The sequence below is a fragment of the Pristiophorus japonicus genome, chromosome 14 (assembly GCF_044704955.1).
Source record: "Pristiophorus japonicus isolate sPriJap1 chromosome 14, sPriJap1.hap1, whole genome shotgun sequence".
NCBI lineage: Eukaryota > Metazoa > Chordata > Chondrichthyes > Pristiophoridae > Pristiophorus > Pristiophorus japonicus.
In genome coordinates, this window is record NC_091990.1 from 148,466,136 (window position 1) to 148,487,133 (window position 20,998).

The 20,998-nt window shown below is 42.0% G+C and overlaps 1 protein-coding gene across 1 annotated transcript in view; it reads left to right on the forward strand.

The window, feature by feature from the left end:
• The first annotated feature begins 625 nt into the window (after positions 1 to 625).
• LOC139279509 (homeobox protein aristaless-like 4) overlaps positions 626 to 20,998 on the forward strand; it is a 38,111-nt gene continuing 17,738 nt past the window's right edge. Inside the window, exons 1-2 of the mRNA XM_070898629.1 lie at positions 626 to 981; positions 8,037 to 8,051. Coding sequence (XP_070754730.1) covers positions 626 to 981; positions 8,037 to 8,051 — 371 coding nt within the window. The remainder of the gene's footprint in view (positions 982 to 8,036; positions 8,052 to 20,998) is intronic.

Below are 20,998 nucleotides of genomic sequence, written 5' to 3' on the forward strand. Positions count from 1 at the left end.
CTTGCTGTCAATTACTTGCAATAATCTGTGTATCGTATTCAAGTCAATCTCCTGGTCAGATCGGTTCACTATTAAATACGGAGGTAAAAACGCCAACTTTTTACAGAGTTAAACTAAATACCATTGCCGTGTTCTCTTATGCGGGTCTTGTGTGTAATTTTACTGTTTTAAAAAGGGTCATAAAATGTAACTGGGCTGCAATGTTCAGACAAAGCCAGTACTCAACAAGGGCGTTGCGAATCAGGCACAGCGTGCCCATTAAGTTGGCCCCGGTTGGATTTTAAGATAAGAACAGATATATATTCATCTCGTAATTACATTACTGTCATGTGTTTAATTGTCCCTTCTTTTGAAGTGTTTTGTGAGGAGATTTGACCTCCCCATTTATCTGATCTACATATTAATTGGGGGGGGAAAGAGGTGGGAGACGCCGAGGGTCTGGGATATAGTGAGTTGTTACATCTGCAAGCCCCTGCCTCTCACGAAAAAACCCACAAAAGGACTCGAGTTCAAGTCGGCTCCCCTCTACGCTCTGCGGTTCCGAAGCGTTCGCAAGCCAGCTCCCCGCTGCGAGCCCGCCAGATCCCTTGTTTTTTTTTTAAGCACTCGCAACTTATTTTTAGGAATGAACGGGGAGACTTGCGTGTCTTATTGCGATATAGCGAGTATGGATTCGTATTATAACCCAGCTCCGCAGGGGAGAGAGCATCAGGACTCTCCTTTTAGAACATTCCACCCAAGTGACAAGTTCGGCCCCAACTTCCTGGCCAACAAAGGCCAAAGTTATGGTGACAAGGCGAGGACCCCCTTCCAGCAGGAATGTGAGCCATTGGACACCAGTGTTCAAAACCCCACCGGCGACAGCGCCTTTAACAAATATCTCTACATGCAGAGCGCTGGCAGGACGGCCAAGTCTCCGGCGCACAACAACAAGATTCAAGAAGCCAGCCACAACGGCGCCTTGATCCCCTGCTACGGTGAGTCACCCCTTGGGGAACCTCGTCTCGGGACTTTTAAACCTTACAAACTCGTACTTTTATGGGGGGGAAGTGAATCTCCATTCTTAGATTGAGTGAAACTAAAGCGTACTTCCATGTAATAGCCGCTGCCTTTGGTTCAGCAGAGTCATGCCAACAGCATTTTTTTTCCAATGTAAGTTTTATTCCACCGTTTTCCCCTTTGTTGTTTAGCGAGACAGACAGAACGGCAGACTGTGTCTTGGCTATGCGCGTGTGGGTGCGTGTCATCTTGTCTCGTTATTGTTACGGACCATTGAATATATTTTGACTGTTCGCTTTTGCCTCCCGCCTTAAGTACATTGCGTACTGGCGGCGCTTTAGACCGTTAGAAATACACTAACATTTTCCGGCGATACCTGGAGCCTATTTAGTCAGAAGTGAAAATTGATCATCCGAGGAGGATGTTAACTCACAGCGGCGTTACAGTGAAGTAAGGTTAGTTCCCAGGAGTGGCCCGAAGTGGACGCGCTGCCCTGGGGGACGGGACGGGTACAGGACACTATTGTTGGTTGTAAAAGGGAGAGTTGTGTAAAATAAAGGCCACTCGTGTGAGACTCCCAACACCCCGTTATAGTCTCCTTCTGGATGCACCTGTGCTATCATCCCACTGAATTGCCATGCGAGTACACTCCAGGCAATAACTCAAAGAGCCCGAGCTGATGAAGAAGCGGCGCCCCGAGTCGAGAGGTGCCGGGTTACATTAACAACTCATCCATCAGCCGGCTCGCCCAGGGCAGACGGGGGACGGCCGTGCAGCCACCAACAGCCCCCGCCTTCAACTCACCAGCTACCCGCAGCACAACTTCGGCACTCTCTTCCTCCCCCCCACTTCCAGCCTCACATTAAAAAGCGAAACCCTGCCGGCTCTCCCAGAATGAGATGTAGTCCAGCAAAGGTGCCGTGAGCTGATCCCTGTACAAGACACATTTCAAAACAAACACCGCCCCAAACAAAGGGACGTGAAAGAACGGGGCACTTTGAAATGATTTATACTAAAACGGTTCATTTTGTTTTTCTTTTAAAGCAATTCGGTGCTGAGTGACGATTAATCTCCCCATAGGGTCAATGTCACCTTCTGTTGAGTGAGATTCCGGCTGCATGTCTCTTCTATTTGCAGTTCTAGTGTATTACATTGTGTCTTAACTGTTACCTCCATGCCAGTCCATTGTAGTCATTTAGTAGTGAAGTCATTCATTCACAACCCCAGAAAGAAATGCATTCTCAAAACATTGTTGTGAAGAATTACCACTAATATAGGACAAGAATAGATTTCCTATAAAATGTTGCTTTATCCGTCTTGAGGAGAACTTTGTGACCGGAGGAATCGGGCTGTTCTGTTGCACCACAACAACATCCTGGAGGACAGTTAGTTAGCAGAAATCTCACTAATCCATGTCAGAAAACGTGCAGATAATACAGCCATGTACGCCGATTTCAACAGGTTAACAAATAGCTGCTTATTTTTGATCGGTTCTCTGAATTGCAATTCTCTGGAATATTGCAATGAAAGCAAACAAATCCAATCGGTATTCCTTTTAATTCATATTTTAATGCAGCAATTTCAGTTTCAAAGATAGGATCGCAATTTTGTTCCTTTTGGAAACATCCCATTTATTCCCTACTGAAAATTATTTTGCAATTAGTTATTTCAAATACTCAAGCTTGTGTTTTACAACAACCACTTGCATTTGTACCGCGCCAGAAGGCGCTTCACAGGAATGTAATAAGTCAAACATTGACACCCAACCAGAGGGTAGATTAGGGCAGGTGACTGAAAGCCACGATGTAAGTTTTAAGGAGGGTCTCAAACGAGGAGAGAGAGAGAGAGCTGTGAAGATGGACAGGTTTAGGAAGAGAATTTCAGAGCTTCCCGTCTCAGGGCATGTCCCCCGTACAAGATGGTGGGTAAAGAAAGTGCGCAGGAATCCAGAGTTGGAGGAACATTGATTTCTTGGAGGGCTGGAGGAGGTTACAGAGATCGGGTGGGGCGAGGCCATGGAGGGATTTGAACACAAGGATGAGAATATTAAATTCAAGGTAATGCTGGACAAGGAGCAGGGGCGATGGCTGAGTGGGTCTTGTTGCAGGTTAGAATATGGGTAGCAAAGTTTTGGATACGCTGTAATTTGTGGATGGTGGAAGATAGGAGGCCACCAGAATCGTGGCGTCTGGAGGTAACAAAAGCATGGCTGAGGGTTGCAGCAGCAGATAAATATATATTTTTAAAGATACATATCTTTAAATAAATCAATATCGCAATTTCATATTTTGGGCCAGCCTTATAACTTAATTAGATATTTAATTTATACCTACATACAACTACCGTTAATTTGTCAAATTTGTGTTGAGGTTTTGGCCACGACGCTATTTCGCATATAACTTTACAACAAATGTAAATGCTTGAGTTAGAAGGCTCCCTCCTTTTGGATGTGAGCAATGTATAGCAACAAATGGTAAACCCGCTCCTTAGGCACGGGTTTACGATTTCGTTACATACAGCGCACAAAGGAAATCTCCTCTCCCCGCCCCCACCCCCGGCGAGTCCAAGTGCAGAGTGAGTGCGCCGTAAAACTCCACACTGTTTGGGCAAGAAAGACAATAACAGAAGGGATGCCATTTACTCCTCACTTCAACTAAGTGCGGCTAAAATAAATCGAATTATCATGCTCAGGCAACAAAAGTATATCCGAATGCACCCAATCATATTGGAACAAATATACTTCCAAGCTCAATTCTGTAGTATGTTAATTTCAAAATAAGTCCGTAAATATTTAGATACAATATGAATCAATTATGAGGTTTGCTGCAGCTTAGTGAGATAACGGGCACCTAAGGATCACACTTGGAAGCTCATTAGTGGAAATGACTCCTCTGATTTTATTGTCCCAATCTCAAGACGTACTACCGTGGAAAACCAGCCTACTCGTTACAATCTATTTTTCCCATATCAAACGTTTGGAAATTTTCAGACAGATTTCACTTCCTTGTACTTTTCACGCAAAGGGACCATATACACTCCAACTACTTTAGTTAAAAGTATGCTAGGAATGCACTATCCATTGGAGTAAATATTAATTTAGAGCTTCGCTATATTGATGTTTAACTGTAGCTGTTATTTAATCCTGCTATACAAATGGAAGATGAGGGACAATCCGAAGTGCGACTGTGGCCATGAGTCCCAGACTATGGGACACATCACATCAACCTGCCCACTAAGATCTGTTGTGGGCACCTCATTTCTCCACTCGGTCTCTCAGGAAGCCATCCAACGGATAGCCGAATTAGACAACCATTATAAGCTTTTCCCGGCATACTAAAGTAGCAATCCAAAATATTCTATATGAATCTCCTTTTGCCTACAGCTGTTTGCATTTTAGAGCTTTCTAACAATATCAAATCAATTCCTTAACCGATAATTATGTTACTACTTCCACCCACAACAGAATTATAGCAAGATTGAACCAATCCATTTTGTCCAACAATCTGGCTACTGGAAAAAGTGTAATGGAACAATAACGAAATAAATATACAGGTACCTTGCGATGTTGAAAGGGTAAATACTTTCTCGGATAGACACTACTGGGTCCTCCTTGTGATTGGCTTCAGCGTGTGCTGTATGGTTACACTATACAGATAGTCATTAAAGCCACCGATTCCTCGGCCCTCCTCCGCCCCACACTAACACTACTGTAGAAAGCCCAAGTTTCCACCGCCCCAAGAGTTTTCATCTTCAGGTAGTGGAGTTTCTTGGATCTAGATATACGAATATTTCCACAATCCGAGCTTTACCCTTTTACCGATGACGTCTTCTTATAAGCGGACGAGCTAAATCAGACAGACTTGTGTACTGGGGGAAGAATGTGTTGGGAGCTTCCACAGACCGAAGGAGTCTTTTTAATTGAAGAAATGCAGAAGAAAAAAACACTTGACACAAGAATGATAGGATTTTGGTCATATGTCCCTATTAAATCTTATTCCAGAACTGACACGTTAAAGATGTCTTAATAAGTCCATTATGGTGTAATGAATCATATAACAAAATTGTCTTGTTGGATAAATGCCAAGATCGCAAGCCAAATTGTCTGTACAATAGGAAAGGAGGTACCATAGCAGGCAATCCTTCTGTTATAACCTTTCGTAAAAGAGCAACTTCGGTATTATAAATCGTAAAGCATTGAAAACATGATAAAACGTAAAAAGTAATCCTGAGATAACTGGTATGGCATATCTGGATGCGACCAATTACATTGCTTGAGAGGAATCACATGCTCACTGGGTTGTGATTTTGTGCATTGCACGGCGACCTACTCCTATCCTGGATGTGCTCACGGGTGCGGTATAACAGGAACTGGGGAACAAGGAGACGATTACAGCACAAAGTCACCGACAGCCAAGCACTTTATCCAGCTTGAGGTACGATTTGAGAAATGTTGCTAGAATGCTAGACTTCAACGTAGTCGTTGGTCCCACGACAACCAATTAGATTGTCTGTTATTACTTAATTCAGATATGCAATCACCTGCATTGCTCTGGAGAATTACAAACATTCAGGTTCTTTGCTGCAGAGCAAGCCGAGCTGACCATCATTCGGTTATATTTTATATGGCATTTATTCAGGAGCTCAAGAAAATTACTAAAATAAACATCAGGGGCTTTTTTGATAACTTTCTAACCGCAGTTTAGATCTTTTTCTGTTAAGGAACTGGAATTATTTATTGAAATACGTCGATACTCATCTGGCTATAAGGCTTTTATAGCACAAAATAACTTAAGTTCTGTAAATTCAGATTTCATCGCGCCAGTTTACAATGGATATGGCAAAAGGTCAAGGCCATGGACAGCATGACTGACTGAAGTCTTCCCTCCTTTAGACAACAAAACCACTTCCACAGGGGAGCGGAATCAAATGAGTGCGGCTCCTGATTAATACAGTAAAGGGGCTCACAGGGTTTCTTGTAAAGCTATCTTTAATTGGGCCTGGCTGCCATTAATCAAGTTTGATGAAAATATTTCACGAATAGAACGCTGAATTTTCCAAAGTATGATTGAAAGATGAGTGATGCTTTAACCACAGAAACTGAAGGTCGAAGTTATACCGCAGATATCGGTATTTGTGGAGTGCAATGTTCCAGCAACAGCGGTGGCAACTGAGGTCAGTAACAAAGAAGTTGTGCATTATTTGTGCATTGTTCCCCGGGAGGTATTTTTAAGGAGAGAATGGGCATCCGTGACCATTTTGTCCCCAAATTCTAAATGTTATAAATAACGTTCCTAGGTGATCTGATAGACAGCTTGGGGGCTTGGTAAATGAAACTTAACATTGAACTGGTGCACCAGAGCAAAGTCAGACCACGTTGCGATACCCTCTTGGAGAAACACAGGTGTCAGACCAGAGAAGACCATTTAGGTTAACTTAGCAGCACATGACAGGAGTCTCACTGTTCGGTTTTAGTCAGATTTGGACTCGATTCCCGAGTTATACTGCCACTTGTGTCAATAAACACCGGGGCCACTTCACATTGATGAAAAAGTAGGAGTGGGGGGAGATTTAACCCCAAGTATGAGTCTGAGACCTGTAACTGAAGAGGGAGACTGGTAGACCCGTTATACTGCTGGTCCAGTGTCATTCTCTGTCCAGTGGCAAAGGAACTAGTTATACTCGGGTTGGTATGAAATGTAAACAAAGGGAGACGATCTCACAGCGGTGTACTGACAGTTGTTGCCTTTAGGGTGGTTTTCAGTCAAATCCTCACCTTATTCCGATATATAGTCTTCAGTAAAATCCTCACCTTATCCCGATATAGACTCCCAAATTTGAATTAGTGCGCATACAAAACCATTTTACAAGAACACAAAAGCAATAACATGATTGGCCATTGAGTCTTTCTTGTTCCCGGGCTAATCCTGACATCTATTAATTATATATAAGAACACAAGGAGCAGGAGTAGGCCATTCAGCCCCTCGGGTCTACTCCACTATTCAATAAGATCATGGCTGATCTACCTCTACTCCACTTTCCTCCACTGTCCCCATAGCCCTTAATATTCAAAAATCTATCGATCTCTGTTTTAAATATACTCAAAGACTGACCCTCCACAGCCCTCTGGTACCAGTTAATTAATTTTGCAAAAAAAAACTCATAAGCTTGTGACGGTACAACTCCTATGAAGACAGTTCAGTTGATTGGCCAATCATCAAAAAGTCCACAATAGCCTTTATCGTACATCACATAGCACGATTTTCACCTAGAATTAGAACTACACCTCATCAGACTTGGGAATTTTTTAGACCACACTGGAAGAGATGGAATAAAATAAGTAGACAAAGAAAAATAATTGACCCACCTCACATATTATAAATAACTGACATTTCTAAGTGGCTTTGTTTAAACAACAAATCCAACTGCAAGCTTTAGTCGTGCAGTTTACAAGAAGTTGTGAATCCCAAACCCATCTTCATCTATCATTTTCTACACATTAAACTGTCTGTTTAAATGTCGTGATTAAAAAGAGACATTTTCACACCATTCGACTTTTAGAGAAGAATCAGCTAAACCAAAGTACACTTTGTGCAAGTTAGACTAGGTTATAAAGTACTGCAGTTCTTATCCTTTCTTCTGGTACTCATCAAAGCTGGAGAATAGAACTCTTCCTTTTTCAAGCACCTCTGGTCAAACACTCCCAGGTCCGTTATGGTACAATCAAATGTAAAGCAAACCTCCTTGCAATCTACCCAAACAACAGATCATTGCCCCACCCTTGGAAGAGTACCACATACAGCATCAGTGTGACATTTTTTCTATTACCAACACCAGCCATCCTATGATCTCACTGAGTGATGCGGACCATTAGTATAACATTAAGAATAGTTTTGAGTTGTGGGCAAATGCCAATTAGGAACTGGATTGGGACTGCCCAAATTTATTTCACACGAGATCCTTACAGCCCACAGACGACGGAAACTTTCATCCCATCAGTCTGGCTGGATGTTGATCAGGTCCCAAGGGTGTCACGCAGCTACTCAGAATCTGAGTGCATTCCTGCTTAAACTCTGTCTAGCGGTATTTCTGTTACAAATAACCTGCCATTCATTCATGCTTCTAATTATTTTTACTGTGTACAAAAAAGCAACAACTTTTCAGTTAGGTGATTCCAGAAAAGTATGCTGAAATTTGCTACATATTAAACTGTAACATGTTACTGCACTGTGCATGTGTGCTTGGATGATGTGCATAGCTCCATTCATTGGGCAGTTCATTTCTATATTAGACTACAGGTGGAAATGGTTCTTTTCCATTTATATGGAGTACTTTTATTTCATGTTGATATTTCAGTGCTCCGTGCAAAAAGAAAATACATTTGGGGAAGTCACGCGGAGGGGAAGTCATGCGGTTACAAAAGCACTTGACTATAAAGTTCTAAATCAGCCTGTTGTCTCAGACCCAAATGACTCTAAAGCACACTCACCCATTATTCTCCACTTTTACTACCTAATGCAATACTTCAACTTTTTAATAAAAGTCATCATACATTTTATTATATTATTTTAACTACCTTGCAAAACAAGACTAACCATTAAATTAAAGACTCCCCACAATGATCCAGCAAGCTTCTCCAATGAACAGCTCAGCTTCCCAGATTATGAATGTCTCAAGTTCAGTCTGCAGTCTATTTCTAGTTGAATTCAGCCAGGTGGCAGCAGATGTGCTAGAATTGACCTCAGCACCCCAAAAATAGGGAGGAGGCAATTGGTCAGACTGACACACCTCATCGCCATCATTAATGGACCCTGGCGGAAGTGTGAGGACAGTTCAGCCCCATTGTAGCAGTGACAAAGCTAGATGTATACACTGTACACAAATTTGTACACTCTTTATCTTCAAGTCAGCTGCTCCAAGGGATGTGGTACAGACATTGCTGATATTGTGCTCTACCGCTGGCCCTAGCTGCAGCTTATATCCAAGGTTGCTGTTTGGTTGTGACAGGCTTTAAGTAGGAATTCCTTGTTTCATGATTCCACAGTGAAGCAGCAGCATCAAGTAAGAGCTGAATGTAGGAAATAATGAGGGGATCATCAGGGAGGGAGAGAGAGAGAGAGAAAGAGAGAGAGACTCTGAACTGGAGGGTGTGCTGGGGGGGGGGGGGGCGTTGCAGTAGTGGGAAGGGAGACACGCGAGTAGTATGCCTTGGTGAAGGAGATGAAAACTATTCAGATATTGTTTGATGATTTAGCTCATTAGCCAAATATGGACAATCCTACGTGTGACATTTTCCTATGAATTTTAAATTTAAATATGTATCAATTTCAATGTTAAAATGTATCTACAGTTACCCAGAATGACTGTTAATATATATATTTAAAATCAGGGGAGCATTCAATCATTTTCTGACTAGGCTCGGCCAATTTCTCATGCAAAACAATCCAATTATTCCTGTTATTTGGGCTCCTCCAGTCCCACTGAGCAGATTTGCAGAAGTAAGTCCTCAAGTTTGCTCATCGTGCTCAACAAAGCCAACCCAGCCCCGTTTGAGGGTGCAGAACATTTTGTGGGGGGGGGGGGGAGGGGAGAGGGGAACAGCCAGAAGTCGTGGTCCATGTGGGAACCAATGACATAGGAAGGAAAAGGGTTAAGAACCTGCAGTCACTCAGAGTTTCAGGAGCTAGGGAGGGAGTTCAAAGGCAAGCCCGCAAAAGGCAGTTAACTCTGGAGTTCTCCCAGTGCCATGCACTAGTGTCTATAAGAATAGTAAGATAAAACAGGTTAATGCATAGCTAGAAAAGTGGTACAGGAGGGAATGCTTCAGATTCCTAACTCTGTCCAAGCTCTGTTGAAGCACAACCCGTCAACCTTGAATCGCTCCCTCCTGCCCCAGAACTGGTCCCAATATCCTTGTGGGAAGGTTAACTAGTAGTATGGGGGAGGATTTAAATTAATTTGGCAGGATGTGTGCACCAGGATGAAACATTAGAATAGAGAAACAAGGTGCACAGAGAGAACTGGGAGAGGCAAATAGCACTAGAATAAAGAACAGTTCTGAACTAAGAGGGATCAAATGCCAAGCAGTTAAAGATGGGTTTGGAGTGTATGTATGTAAATGCCTGGAATGTGGTAAATAAGATTGGTGAGCTACAGGCACAAGTCACCACATGGGACTATGATATAGTGGCAAAACAGTAATCAGAATATCATCAGGTTTAAAGTAGTTATGAAAAAGGACAAGGTACAATTAAATCGTAAAAAAATACTTAACTGGAGGAGGGCTAACTTCAGTGAGTTGAAAAGGGATCTTGTGCAGGTGGATTGGAACAATAAAATGGTAGGTAAAATGGTAATTGAACAATAAAGAGGAGATGGTTCAAGTACAGAGTAGACACCTTCCCGTGAGGGGGAAAAGAATAGCATCTAAAGCTAGAGCTCCTTGGATGATTAAAGATATAGGTTAAAATGAAACAGAAAAGGGAGGCTTATGACAATTGTAAGATTAATAATACAGTGGAGAACGAAGCTGAATATAGAAAGTACAGAGCAGATATAAAAAATGGAATAAGAGAGGCAAAGAGAGAGTATAAGAGTAGATTAGTGTCTAATGTAAAAGGGAACTTAAAAGTCTTTTATAAACATAGAATAGTAAAAAGGTAGTCAAATGAATGATGGGCCAATTAGGGACCAAAAAAAGGCTTCTTCTTGTGGAGGCAGAGGGCATGGCTGAGCTACTGAATGAGTACTTTGCATCTTTCTTCACTAGAGAAGAGCATGCTGCCAGCGTAGCAGTAAAGGAGGAGGCAGGAACAATATTGGATAGGAGGTATTAAAAGATTGGTAGAAAAGTCAGCTGGTCTGGATGGTATGCTTCCTGAGTTACTGAGGGAAGTATGGGTGGAAATTGCAGCGACTCTGGCATCAATCTTTCAATCCTCCTTGGATGTGGGGGTTGTGCCACAGGACTGGTGGATTGAAAATGTTATACCCCTGTTTAAAAAAAAGGAGGGATAAACTTGGCAACTACTGGCCAGTCAGCCGAACATCAGTGGTGGGGAAACTTTGAGACAATAATCAGGGACAAAATTAATTGGCATTTGGAAAACTATGGGCTAAATGATGAAAGTCCACAGGGATTAGTTAAAGGCAAATCATGTTTGACTCACTTGATTGAGTTCTTTGATGAAGTAACGAAGAGAATTAACGAGGGTAGTGTGGTTGATGTTCTGTATATTGACCTGTTGTTTGACAAAGTATCACATAATAGACTTGTTAGCAAAAGTAAAGCCCATAGGATTATAGGGATAGTGGCAGTATGGACACAAAATTGACTAAGGGACAAAAAGCAGAGAGTAGTGTTGAACAGTTGTTTTTCAGACTGGGATATTGCCCAGGCCACTGCTCTTTTTGATATATAGTAATGATCTGAACTTGGGTATACAGGGTATAATTTCAAAGTTTGCAGGTGATATAAAACTCAGAAATGTAGTAAACAAAGAGGAAAGATTTCAGGAGGATGTAGACAGACTGGTAAAATGGGAAGACATATGGCAGATGAAATTTAACAAAGAAATGTGAAGTGATACATTTTGGTAGAAAGAATGAGAGGCAGCAACATAAAATAAATGGTGCAATTTTAAAGGAACGGAGAGATCTAGGGTGTATGTATCTTTGAAGGTGGCCAGACATGTTGGGAAGGCTGTTAAAAAAGCATACACGATCCTTGGCTGTATTAACAGAGGAATAGAGTACAATAGCAGGAAAGTTATGCTAAACTTTTATAAATCATTGGTTCGGCCTCAGCTGGAGTATTGTGTTCAATTCTGGGCAGCACGCTTTCGGAAGGGTGCCAAGTCCTTGTAGAGAGTGCAAAAGAGATTTACTAGAATGGTAGCAGGGATACGGGACTTCAGTTATGAGGAGGGACTGGAGAAGCTGGGGTTGTTCTCCTTAGAACAGAGAAGGTTAAGAGGAGATTTGATAAAGATGTTCAAAATCATGAATGGTTTTGATAAGAGTAAATAAGGAGACGCTGTTTTCAGTAGCAGATGGGTTGGCAACTGGAGGATACAGATTTAAGCTGATTTGGCAAAAGAAAGGAAACTTTTTTTTACACAATGAGTTGTTGTGATCTGGAATGCACGGCCTGAAAGGGTGGTAGAAGCAGATTCAATAGCAATATTCAAAAGAGAACTGGATAAACACTTGAAGAGAAAAAATTACAGGGTGACGGGGATAGAGCGGAGCAGTGGGATTAATTGGATAGCTCTACCAAAGAGCCGGCACAGGTGCGATGGATGAATTGCGTCCTTTTGTGCTTTATCATTCAATGATTCTAATAGTGAAGCTTCTTGACGTTTTCCATTAAATGCTGCATTGTTAAAGAAAAATCAATGCTTAGTGCCTTGTCTGGACTAATGTTAAACTCCGTGTATAAACCGGCATTATGTAAACAAGTATCATTTCGTTCGGAGAGCAATTTCTCTTTCTGATTAGCAAATACAACTCAGTCCAGAATTACGAATCCCTATTATTTACCATTTTCTTGTCTGTATGTGCATGTGATTTCACGGACCATTGTCCATCATTGTTACTTACATTGGAAGTGCTTGGTATATAAACTAGAGAACCCGAGAACATCAACGCCTGTTACCGATTCGCATATCCCTCAGTGCCCATCCATGGGGTTGTGTAACTAAAAGGAAATAAAGTAGCAGACTATCGTAACAGCAAATCAATGTCATGTGCTTATCTATTTCTGTTCTGCTTTCTCTTCTGCTGTGCACTTAAAACAGCTCTGCCGACAATGCCGGCACATCTGTTGCCCTTACGCTCGGTGCACGTCTCCGTCCTCTCTTAAAGGCGGAGATGACTAGTGCGATGTGGTTTGCCATTTGTTATGCACATGCGAAATGGTCCGTGCCAGACCTGGGAAATCAGCTCCGCCTGACACCCAACACCTGCATTAAAGCGAGGGCGCCCCTGTGCTCGACAGGGAACAATTCACAATTCCAATGAATTTGTAACAAAGAACGCGCCGTGGGCAGTTAATCCTCCTGATTATAAAATATAATTCAATATCATCTAATGGGATTTTTTTTTTGTGAAACACGAAGCCATTTACAAAATCCGTGCATCTACTTACATATTTATTGTTATAAAGCAAGATTTTAAATAGTTATTCTCTCTATAGCGGGCAGTGACGTGGAATTGAGTCCAAGATCAGTTCTGCCATGAATGATCTAATTGAATGGCGGAGCGGGATCGAGGGGCCAAATTGCCTTCTCCTGGTCCTATTTTTGATGTTCTTATAGTGATGCGATCACAACACATCTGGAGTACTGTGTACACTTCTGGTCACAACACATAAGCCTCCTATCGAAATTGGGAAGGGAGCAGTGAGATTGAGCCGACTGTTGAAGGATGAACTATGAAGAATAATTAGATCCATAACTAGATCCAGTGCAAACAGGATCATGTGGATCCATATACTGGGAGAGGGAAGATAAAGCCAGCACAGTACTGGATATACTAGGCAGAAGATTAAAAGGGACACTCATTCAAGGACATGTTAGCGGGGAAAATATTTATTTACACAGACGGTGTTCAGCAGCTGAAACTGGTTAGCAGGAAGAGCAGTTGAGGCCAGGACACTGAAGTTATTATATATATATATATATATATATTACACAGCTAGCTGGTGTAATTGGTAAATTGTATTCGATCAAATGCGTCAAATAATCTGTCTTGCAATCGATACACTACAATGGTTTTCAGGTTGGTACATGGTATCTTTCCAATGGTATGAAAGCTAGTCCAAACTACTCAGTAAGCGCCGGGATACGCTGTCATTATATTGTCCCTCTCGTGGTGATTGTTCTTCTGCACTCTGAAAGCCGTTGCTTTTTAAAATTCGTTCATGGGATGTGGGCTTCGCTGGCAAGGCCAGTATTTATTGCCCATCCCCAATTGCCCTCAAGGTGTTGTTGAGCCACCTCTTGAACCGCTGCAGTCCATGTGAGGGTACTGCCACAGTGCTGACTTTGTTGTAGCGATTTGTTACAATGCCAGTTAAGAGTCAACCATGTCGCTGTGGGTCTGGAGTCACATATAGGTCAGACCAGGTAAGGACGGCAGATTTCCTTCCCTAAAAAAGGTCATTAGTGAACCAGATGGGTTTTTAGGACAATCCAATAGTTAGAGATTAGCGTTTTTTTAAATTCCAGATTTATTTAATTAACTGAATTTAAATTCCCCAGAGGCAGTGGGGGGATTTGAACTCGTGTCACAGGATCATTCGTCCAGGCCTCGGAATTACTAGTCCAGTAACATAACCACTATGCTACCATATACCTTATTTGGTGGAGAATCGGACACCGGCACTCCGGGGTAAGATTAAGGTGTGAAATTAAAGAAAAAGTCCATGGCAGTTATTGACGTTTGGGGAAAGCTTTACAAAATTTACACAATTAAAAACAACTATTTGTACATTGTTATTTTTAACATTGGTAAGGTTACCCCCTTGCCACATTGTGATGCAAAGTGGAGTGTGACAACGAGGGAGGACTCAGGAAAAAGTTCTGCCCCCAGCACTGCCTCCCCAAAGAGAAAACTTTTGTCACATGCCGGATTTTGGTTCGGGCGCATTCGATACCACGACACAGGATGACCAGCCAGTGTACTGCTCAGTATCTGAAACCAGGCAAATGTACTGTAGCCTGGGTGCAACCGCAGGGCTTAATACCAGTACTGGACTTGCTGTGACTCAGGTGCTCAGCAGTCCGATTCCGGATCCTGGGTTTACACAACCACATTTGCATGAATACAAACTCTTCACGCAGAAGTGACAGTATCGATTACAGTTATACTGCAACGTTTGGATTAACAATAATAGTGAGAGTATAACTCATGGTGTAAGATCAGCAATCTGACTCCCAAATGCATCCAGGGTGCGTTTACGGTGTGCAAAGCGACTGGAGAGTGAATTGCTCTCGAGTTTGCTGGTGTGGAGTTTACTGGCTCTTCCAAGTCCCGTCTCGGTTCCTCGTTGCAAAGCTTAATCAACAAATCATGCCGCCATTATAGTACAGAGAAAGACCAGCATGGAACCCAAAGAGGTTTCGCATGAACTGGGGAGATGATCTGCAGTTGGGGCTTGAAAGCTCTGGCTGCTGGAGATTTCAAGTTCCCAGTGCATTGCAAAGGCAACTGACTAAGCCTCCATATTTAGGCTCCAAGTTTCGCGTCAAAAGACACACGTTGTTGTAGCACACCCTTACGCCAGAGGTGTTGGTCAATCTTCGAGAGGTAGTGTCGCGCCTCTTGTATTTTGCACTATGACTCTGAGCAAAGCCATATTTCAGTGTGCCCAGGTGATTCACTAGACCGCGTTTGAACTCAATAAACTCATGTTTCAACGCGGGAAGAAATTGGCTGCTCTATCTTAACTCTCTTACATTAACAAAATAGCTAACAGGGAGTACCCATAAGCTGACTGTGAGGGGCAATCAGCTGTATAACTCGGGTCCGCCAGCAGCACAAACTGTTTGTGGGAGCTTGCTGTGCGCAAATTTGCTGTCGCGTTTCCCACAGTACAACAGTGACTACACTCCAAAAGTACTTCATTGGCTATAAAGTGCTTTGAGAGGTCCAGTGGTCGTGAAAGGCGCTATATAAATGCAAGTCGTTCTTTCATAGATACCAAGCTGAGATCTTCAACTATAGTCCAACAGCCAAGAAAGTCCTGCTTCTGTAAATAGGAATTAGACAGTGTCTCTGATATAACCCCGGCATGTACATTTAAAAACATCACATCTGCAGAATGTTTAAAATCCATGGAATAGAGGAAAGATGTAACTGAACAGGAAACGCGTACCGTTTAGGCTATACAGCATCGCTTAACTTGAAAGACCAGACTGAACTCAGATATCAATGTGTGAGATAAAGAAAGTGCATTCACAATATGGGCCAAATGTGATCTAAAAAAGTCAGTAACCCAGCACTTTTAATGCCTAATCTTCGTTTTGAAGACACGTTTTAGATTGTGCAATATTTTAATATGACGCTTTACAGTTTGCATGGGTCCAGTGCAGTCCATGCACAGATATTTGTACTTAAAAAAAACACAAATCGGAAACAAAGCTTGAATCAGCTTTTAAAACATTCAGGGTTTGAACTGCACATTCACCGTGTGAACGTTTCGATTCGATAGAGGCAATCGAGGATTAATTTCTACAATTCTATTACAGTTAACCACAAAGTCCCTGTAACACGTGCACTCATCAAACTCTCGTCAGATCGAGATGGACACAGCATCTCCAAAGTCTAATAGAACTCTGCATCTAATTAAAACGAGAGCCCAATACAACGGTACATCTAATTAAAACGCACTGCACTGAGAAGTGCAGTTTATCTCAACGAGATAACTGACGTGATCACTTATACTACACGTTCAATCAGATCCCAAGTGAGGATTTAGAACCCGAATTCCCATCGGTAAAATAAAGGTGGGTGGGTGGTCATATTTGGACTGGTATATATTCTTAGTTGATTTTGAATTGAAAGGGATGAACACACGCTAAAAAATGATAGCATGGTAAATCCCAATCCAACTATATTCTTGCAGAATGTGAGCCCTTGCACGTTATCTGCATTTAACCGGCATTGTTGTAGCTTTCGTGCTGTCTTTAAAACAGACCTACAAATCCTATTTTCTTTGTAAAATCTTCTGAATGATTGTGTGTGTGAGAGTAGAAGCCGGGGAGCTGCTCCGCGCTGTACGTCCTGGCCCTGGTGTTGCGATGAGTGGCTCTTTGGGGAGATTGAGGACACATGGGGTAATGACGCATATTCTTTTGGCATTTTCCGCTCCTTAAATCATAGGCTGAGCGTCGAGCGAGTTCCCGGCATCACTTTCACTTTAAAAAAAACGCTGATAAAACACACAATCGCTCCTGCTCGCTTTGCCCAGGGATTCCTTCTCGCACACAGCCTCTGCACAAACACGGAATTTTAAAACTTCTGGCGAGCTGGTCAGCTGCGACCGACCGCGGACATTTGATGATTTGATTTTTGATGAGAATTACCGTATAGACTCAAGAGGTAAGCAAGACCTTGTTCTGCAGATTTTGAAGTCGGTTGTTCTGCAATAGTAGGGGTGGGTGAGTTGGGCTTTGCTCTTTTACGATCGGTTTGTCCTGTGCGTTCATCCATTGAATTCGGAATCAAACAAGAATTTATACGGCGACTCAGACAGAGATTGCTTTACAAACTGTCAGGCCTCACAGGCTAGTATCAAGAATCCGGGGAAACAGTCGTATGGTACACGTAGCAAGAATACCCCACTATATACTGAACTTTTAAAACCGGAATCCCGCTGTGCAGCACTGTCCCAAGAGTTTATCACAGCCACTTCCTTGCTGTCAAGACAAGGCAAGCCGAGCGTTCACATGGGCAATGTCGATTTTTGATAGTTCACTAGATCCAAGGCATGACAAAACAACGGTGTGAAAGCCAGAAAAGAAGGATATGGGAACAAAAACACCCTTTCCTTCTTTTAGTTTTCGCCGTACGATATTCTATTTTATCCTTTGGAAATGACACCAACAAAGGTTCATTTATTTAAATCTATGGAAGGAAACATTTTCATACGATGTTCACATCATTTCGTTTGTACCTCATTATAGATGCTAATGTTTCTCAAAGAACGTGAAATATATAATCAGGACAATAAGATGCAATCGAAGTATATTAATGGTACATGTCCGTTCATACTTCAGGAAGTACAGCTTTATTACATGGTTACATGCATACACATACGCACATTGTGCCAACAGTATAATCATTATAAATTGCTGCATACTGCGTCTCCCCGCCGGTCTGTTTTGTGGTTCCATGATAAATATTCGTCTGTCTGCTAAAATACGGAATGTTAAATATGAATCCAATGACCTGGGATTTAAGACTGCGCGCAGTGGGACTCCGAAAGTGAGCACACAGATTGCGTTAAAACACATGTTTCTGGCAATGACACTCTCGAAAGGATGACCTTCCTTTATTGGATATGGAAGATTGTATAAAATAATGAATTGCTATACAACATCTGAAAAAAGAAAGGTCCTCAAAAGGGGTTGCCCATGCTCAAAGTTTCCTAGCAAGCTTTCTGTTGCAGATACATTGTCCAAACTAGTTAGGAATCAGTTTAACAGGAAATGACGTTACTTGGTAAACAACATAAATTTATTCAGACAATAAAACATGTTCCGAAAGTCTTGCCAAGCAAGGGAAAGCCAATTCTTCCCAATCTCTCTATGTGCCTGATATTTCTCCTACAATGCAAGCGTATCAGAAATCACACATTGAAAAATGTTGTACCTGTGGTTTAAATATCAACGTTTCAAAACAAAATGCAGATTTGGTGAATGCCTAAATGCGTTATATTTAATACGGAATGAAAGGTAGGCGATAGGAATAAATGAACATTAACTCGTAGTATTCAACTGGCTGAGTTATGCAATTTCTCTACTATAGCTTAAGTCCACGCTTGACAAGAGACGCGAGGACACATAACTAGTGGCATCCTCACTGGATTGAAGACAAACACGTTCTGAAATTTGTGCGGAATAACTAAATGCATTGATTTGGGAGGAATGAGATACAATGAACAATTTATACCATATCTTGACAGACTTGCTAGAAAGAGAATAAATTGGAATTTTATTTCACGTAAAATAATATTTAGCTTGTCAGACGTCAAGTTGCATTATTTTCCAACATGTTGCAGGTTGATGCACTGTTCTCAGGAAACACAAGGCCCACAGTAGATTAGTCATCATTGTGCGGAGTAAGACAAAAGGTGGGATATTGCTTTGAGTTTGTGCGCTGATGACTGAGCCCGCGGTTAACGACTGTAATACGTATATAAAAAGGGTCGTTTCAGATAGTACATGATTATTGATAGCTCAGGAATTTGTAGTGCTGTTAAAATTTGAACCATTTATCGAATACCACACAACATCCTGCAAGTTATAGGCTACATCGCATTCCCGCTACAACTATAATCCACCCCCCCCCCCACGTGATTTGTCTCAACAAGTTATGATTAGAACGCTCTAACTTTCCCATTTGCTCTGTTTTAAACTGTCCGCCCAAACAAGAGCGCAGAATTGTGCACAAGCCATCATTCTGGATCAGGTGGAAGTGTCCAATCATTGCTTGAAGCTCGTCTGAAGTATCACGCCGTTCCTCCAACTTGTTTTAAGAAGTAGCTTTGTCTGCAATGGAAGATGCGTTACCTTTTTGTTGAAGTAAGAAGGTGGAGATGGCGGAATTAGTTGCTAAATCAGTGAGCGCCGTTTTCATGTGTAATTGGGAGTGGTGGGAATTCTCCATGGAAAGATTAGCGGGTTTAACATTGAAAAATTTGATGGCGATATTCAGCAACAACATTCCCTTCCCAAGAACTAATTTACCTGGAAGGTGTTCAATTTATCAGTAGACTCCTGACTGATGCAGGTTTGTATGTGACCTCGTGCTTTTCACACACTATAGAATCGCGGAATATCTAATTAAATAATGTAGAAAGCCCATATGCACACACACAGTACACATGTACCCACACACACAGTACATATCTACCCAGGTAGTGACCGTCTTAATCTCAGTCTTGCTTTCACTCATCTTGTGGTACCGAACAATTTTAGACTTGCCCACCGAGCTACACATAATATACATTTTTTCTATACATAATATATGTTTTCTTAATTAAACAGTTTTAAGACAGGCAGTGCATTCGTCCAATCTTCCACAGAAGCCGGCTCAGCAATGAGTGTTTCAAAGCGGTCTTCACTTTCAAATTTGCATTAGCCAACAAGAGTGCCACATGATAAATCTAATTTTATGTAAATGGAAATAAATCTTAAAAAAACCATGGAAGATGGTGTTAAGCGTTTAATCGGTATTTTTTGATAAATATTTTTAAAAGCATAAACTATATGGGGCACGGGTACACGAGTCCCTTTGCATATAGGAACATCATCGCATTTAGGCAACACAGTCTGTATTCCTCGAATTCCAGACCATTAAGGAACACAGACTCAGATGGTGGTACACAACAGCCAAGTAAACGCTTTGCTTTATTCAGTCATTCTGTGCAACAAGTAGAGCAGTTTGTGCGGATACCGGACCAGTAACGGTTCACTGTAAATAGACATCCCCACCCAGAGCAATCGTCGTGCAGTGTGCAGTACTCCACAGAACAGGCGCCATTTTAACAACATCCAAACTAAGATGTTTAGAGAAGGGCAAACATAGGAAAACAGATATTGGGGAGACACAAATCTTTGGAAAGCTTGAAGCCTTTTCATTCCTTGTGCAATATTTTCTCACGAGGTCCCAACTTTTTAATGTATTGGAAGTTATGGTACTTTTAATCGTTAAGGGTGCTTTTATGAATATTGGAAATTGGCCGCTTTAATTGTTAAAAGAAAAGGCCGTGTGCCCAGTAACATTCGTTTGAGGAATGAATGGAATTCAATACTCCAAAGGGTTAAGAGATGAGGATTATTAAGCACTGCATTTTACTCTGAAACATTCCCTTTAATTCAGCTCTTGTTTGTGTTCAGCTAAAGACAGCCCACTGGGAGAGTCGGAGTTGCCGCAGAGCTCAGACCCTGCAGTGATGGAGAGCCCTTATCTCAGCGTTAAAGAGGCGGCAATGAAAGGAGCCAACACCGAGCTGTCCACTGCGATGGACAAAGGCGAGAGCGACAGCAACAAGGGCAAGAAGCGCAGGAACAGGACCACCTTCACCAGTTACCAGTTGGAGGAACTGGAAAAGGTTTTTCAAAAGACTCATTATCCCGACGTGTATGCCAGGGAACAGCTCGCACTGAGAACTGATCTGACAGAAGCTCGTGTGCAGGTAAAGAGTGCGCGGGGAGATCTCACCTGTTAATGAACGGGCAACGGGAAGTGGGGCTTATCGATAGCACAAGGAAC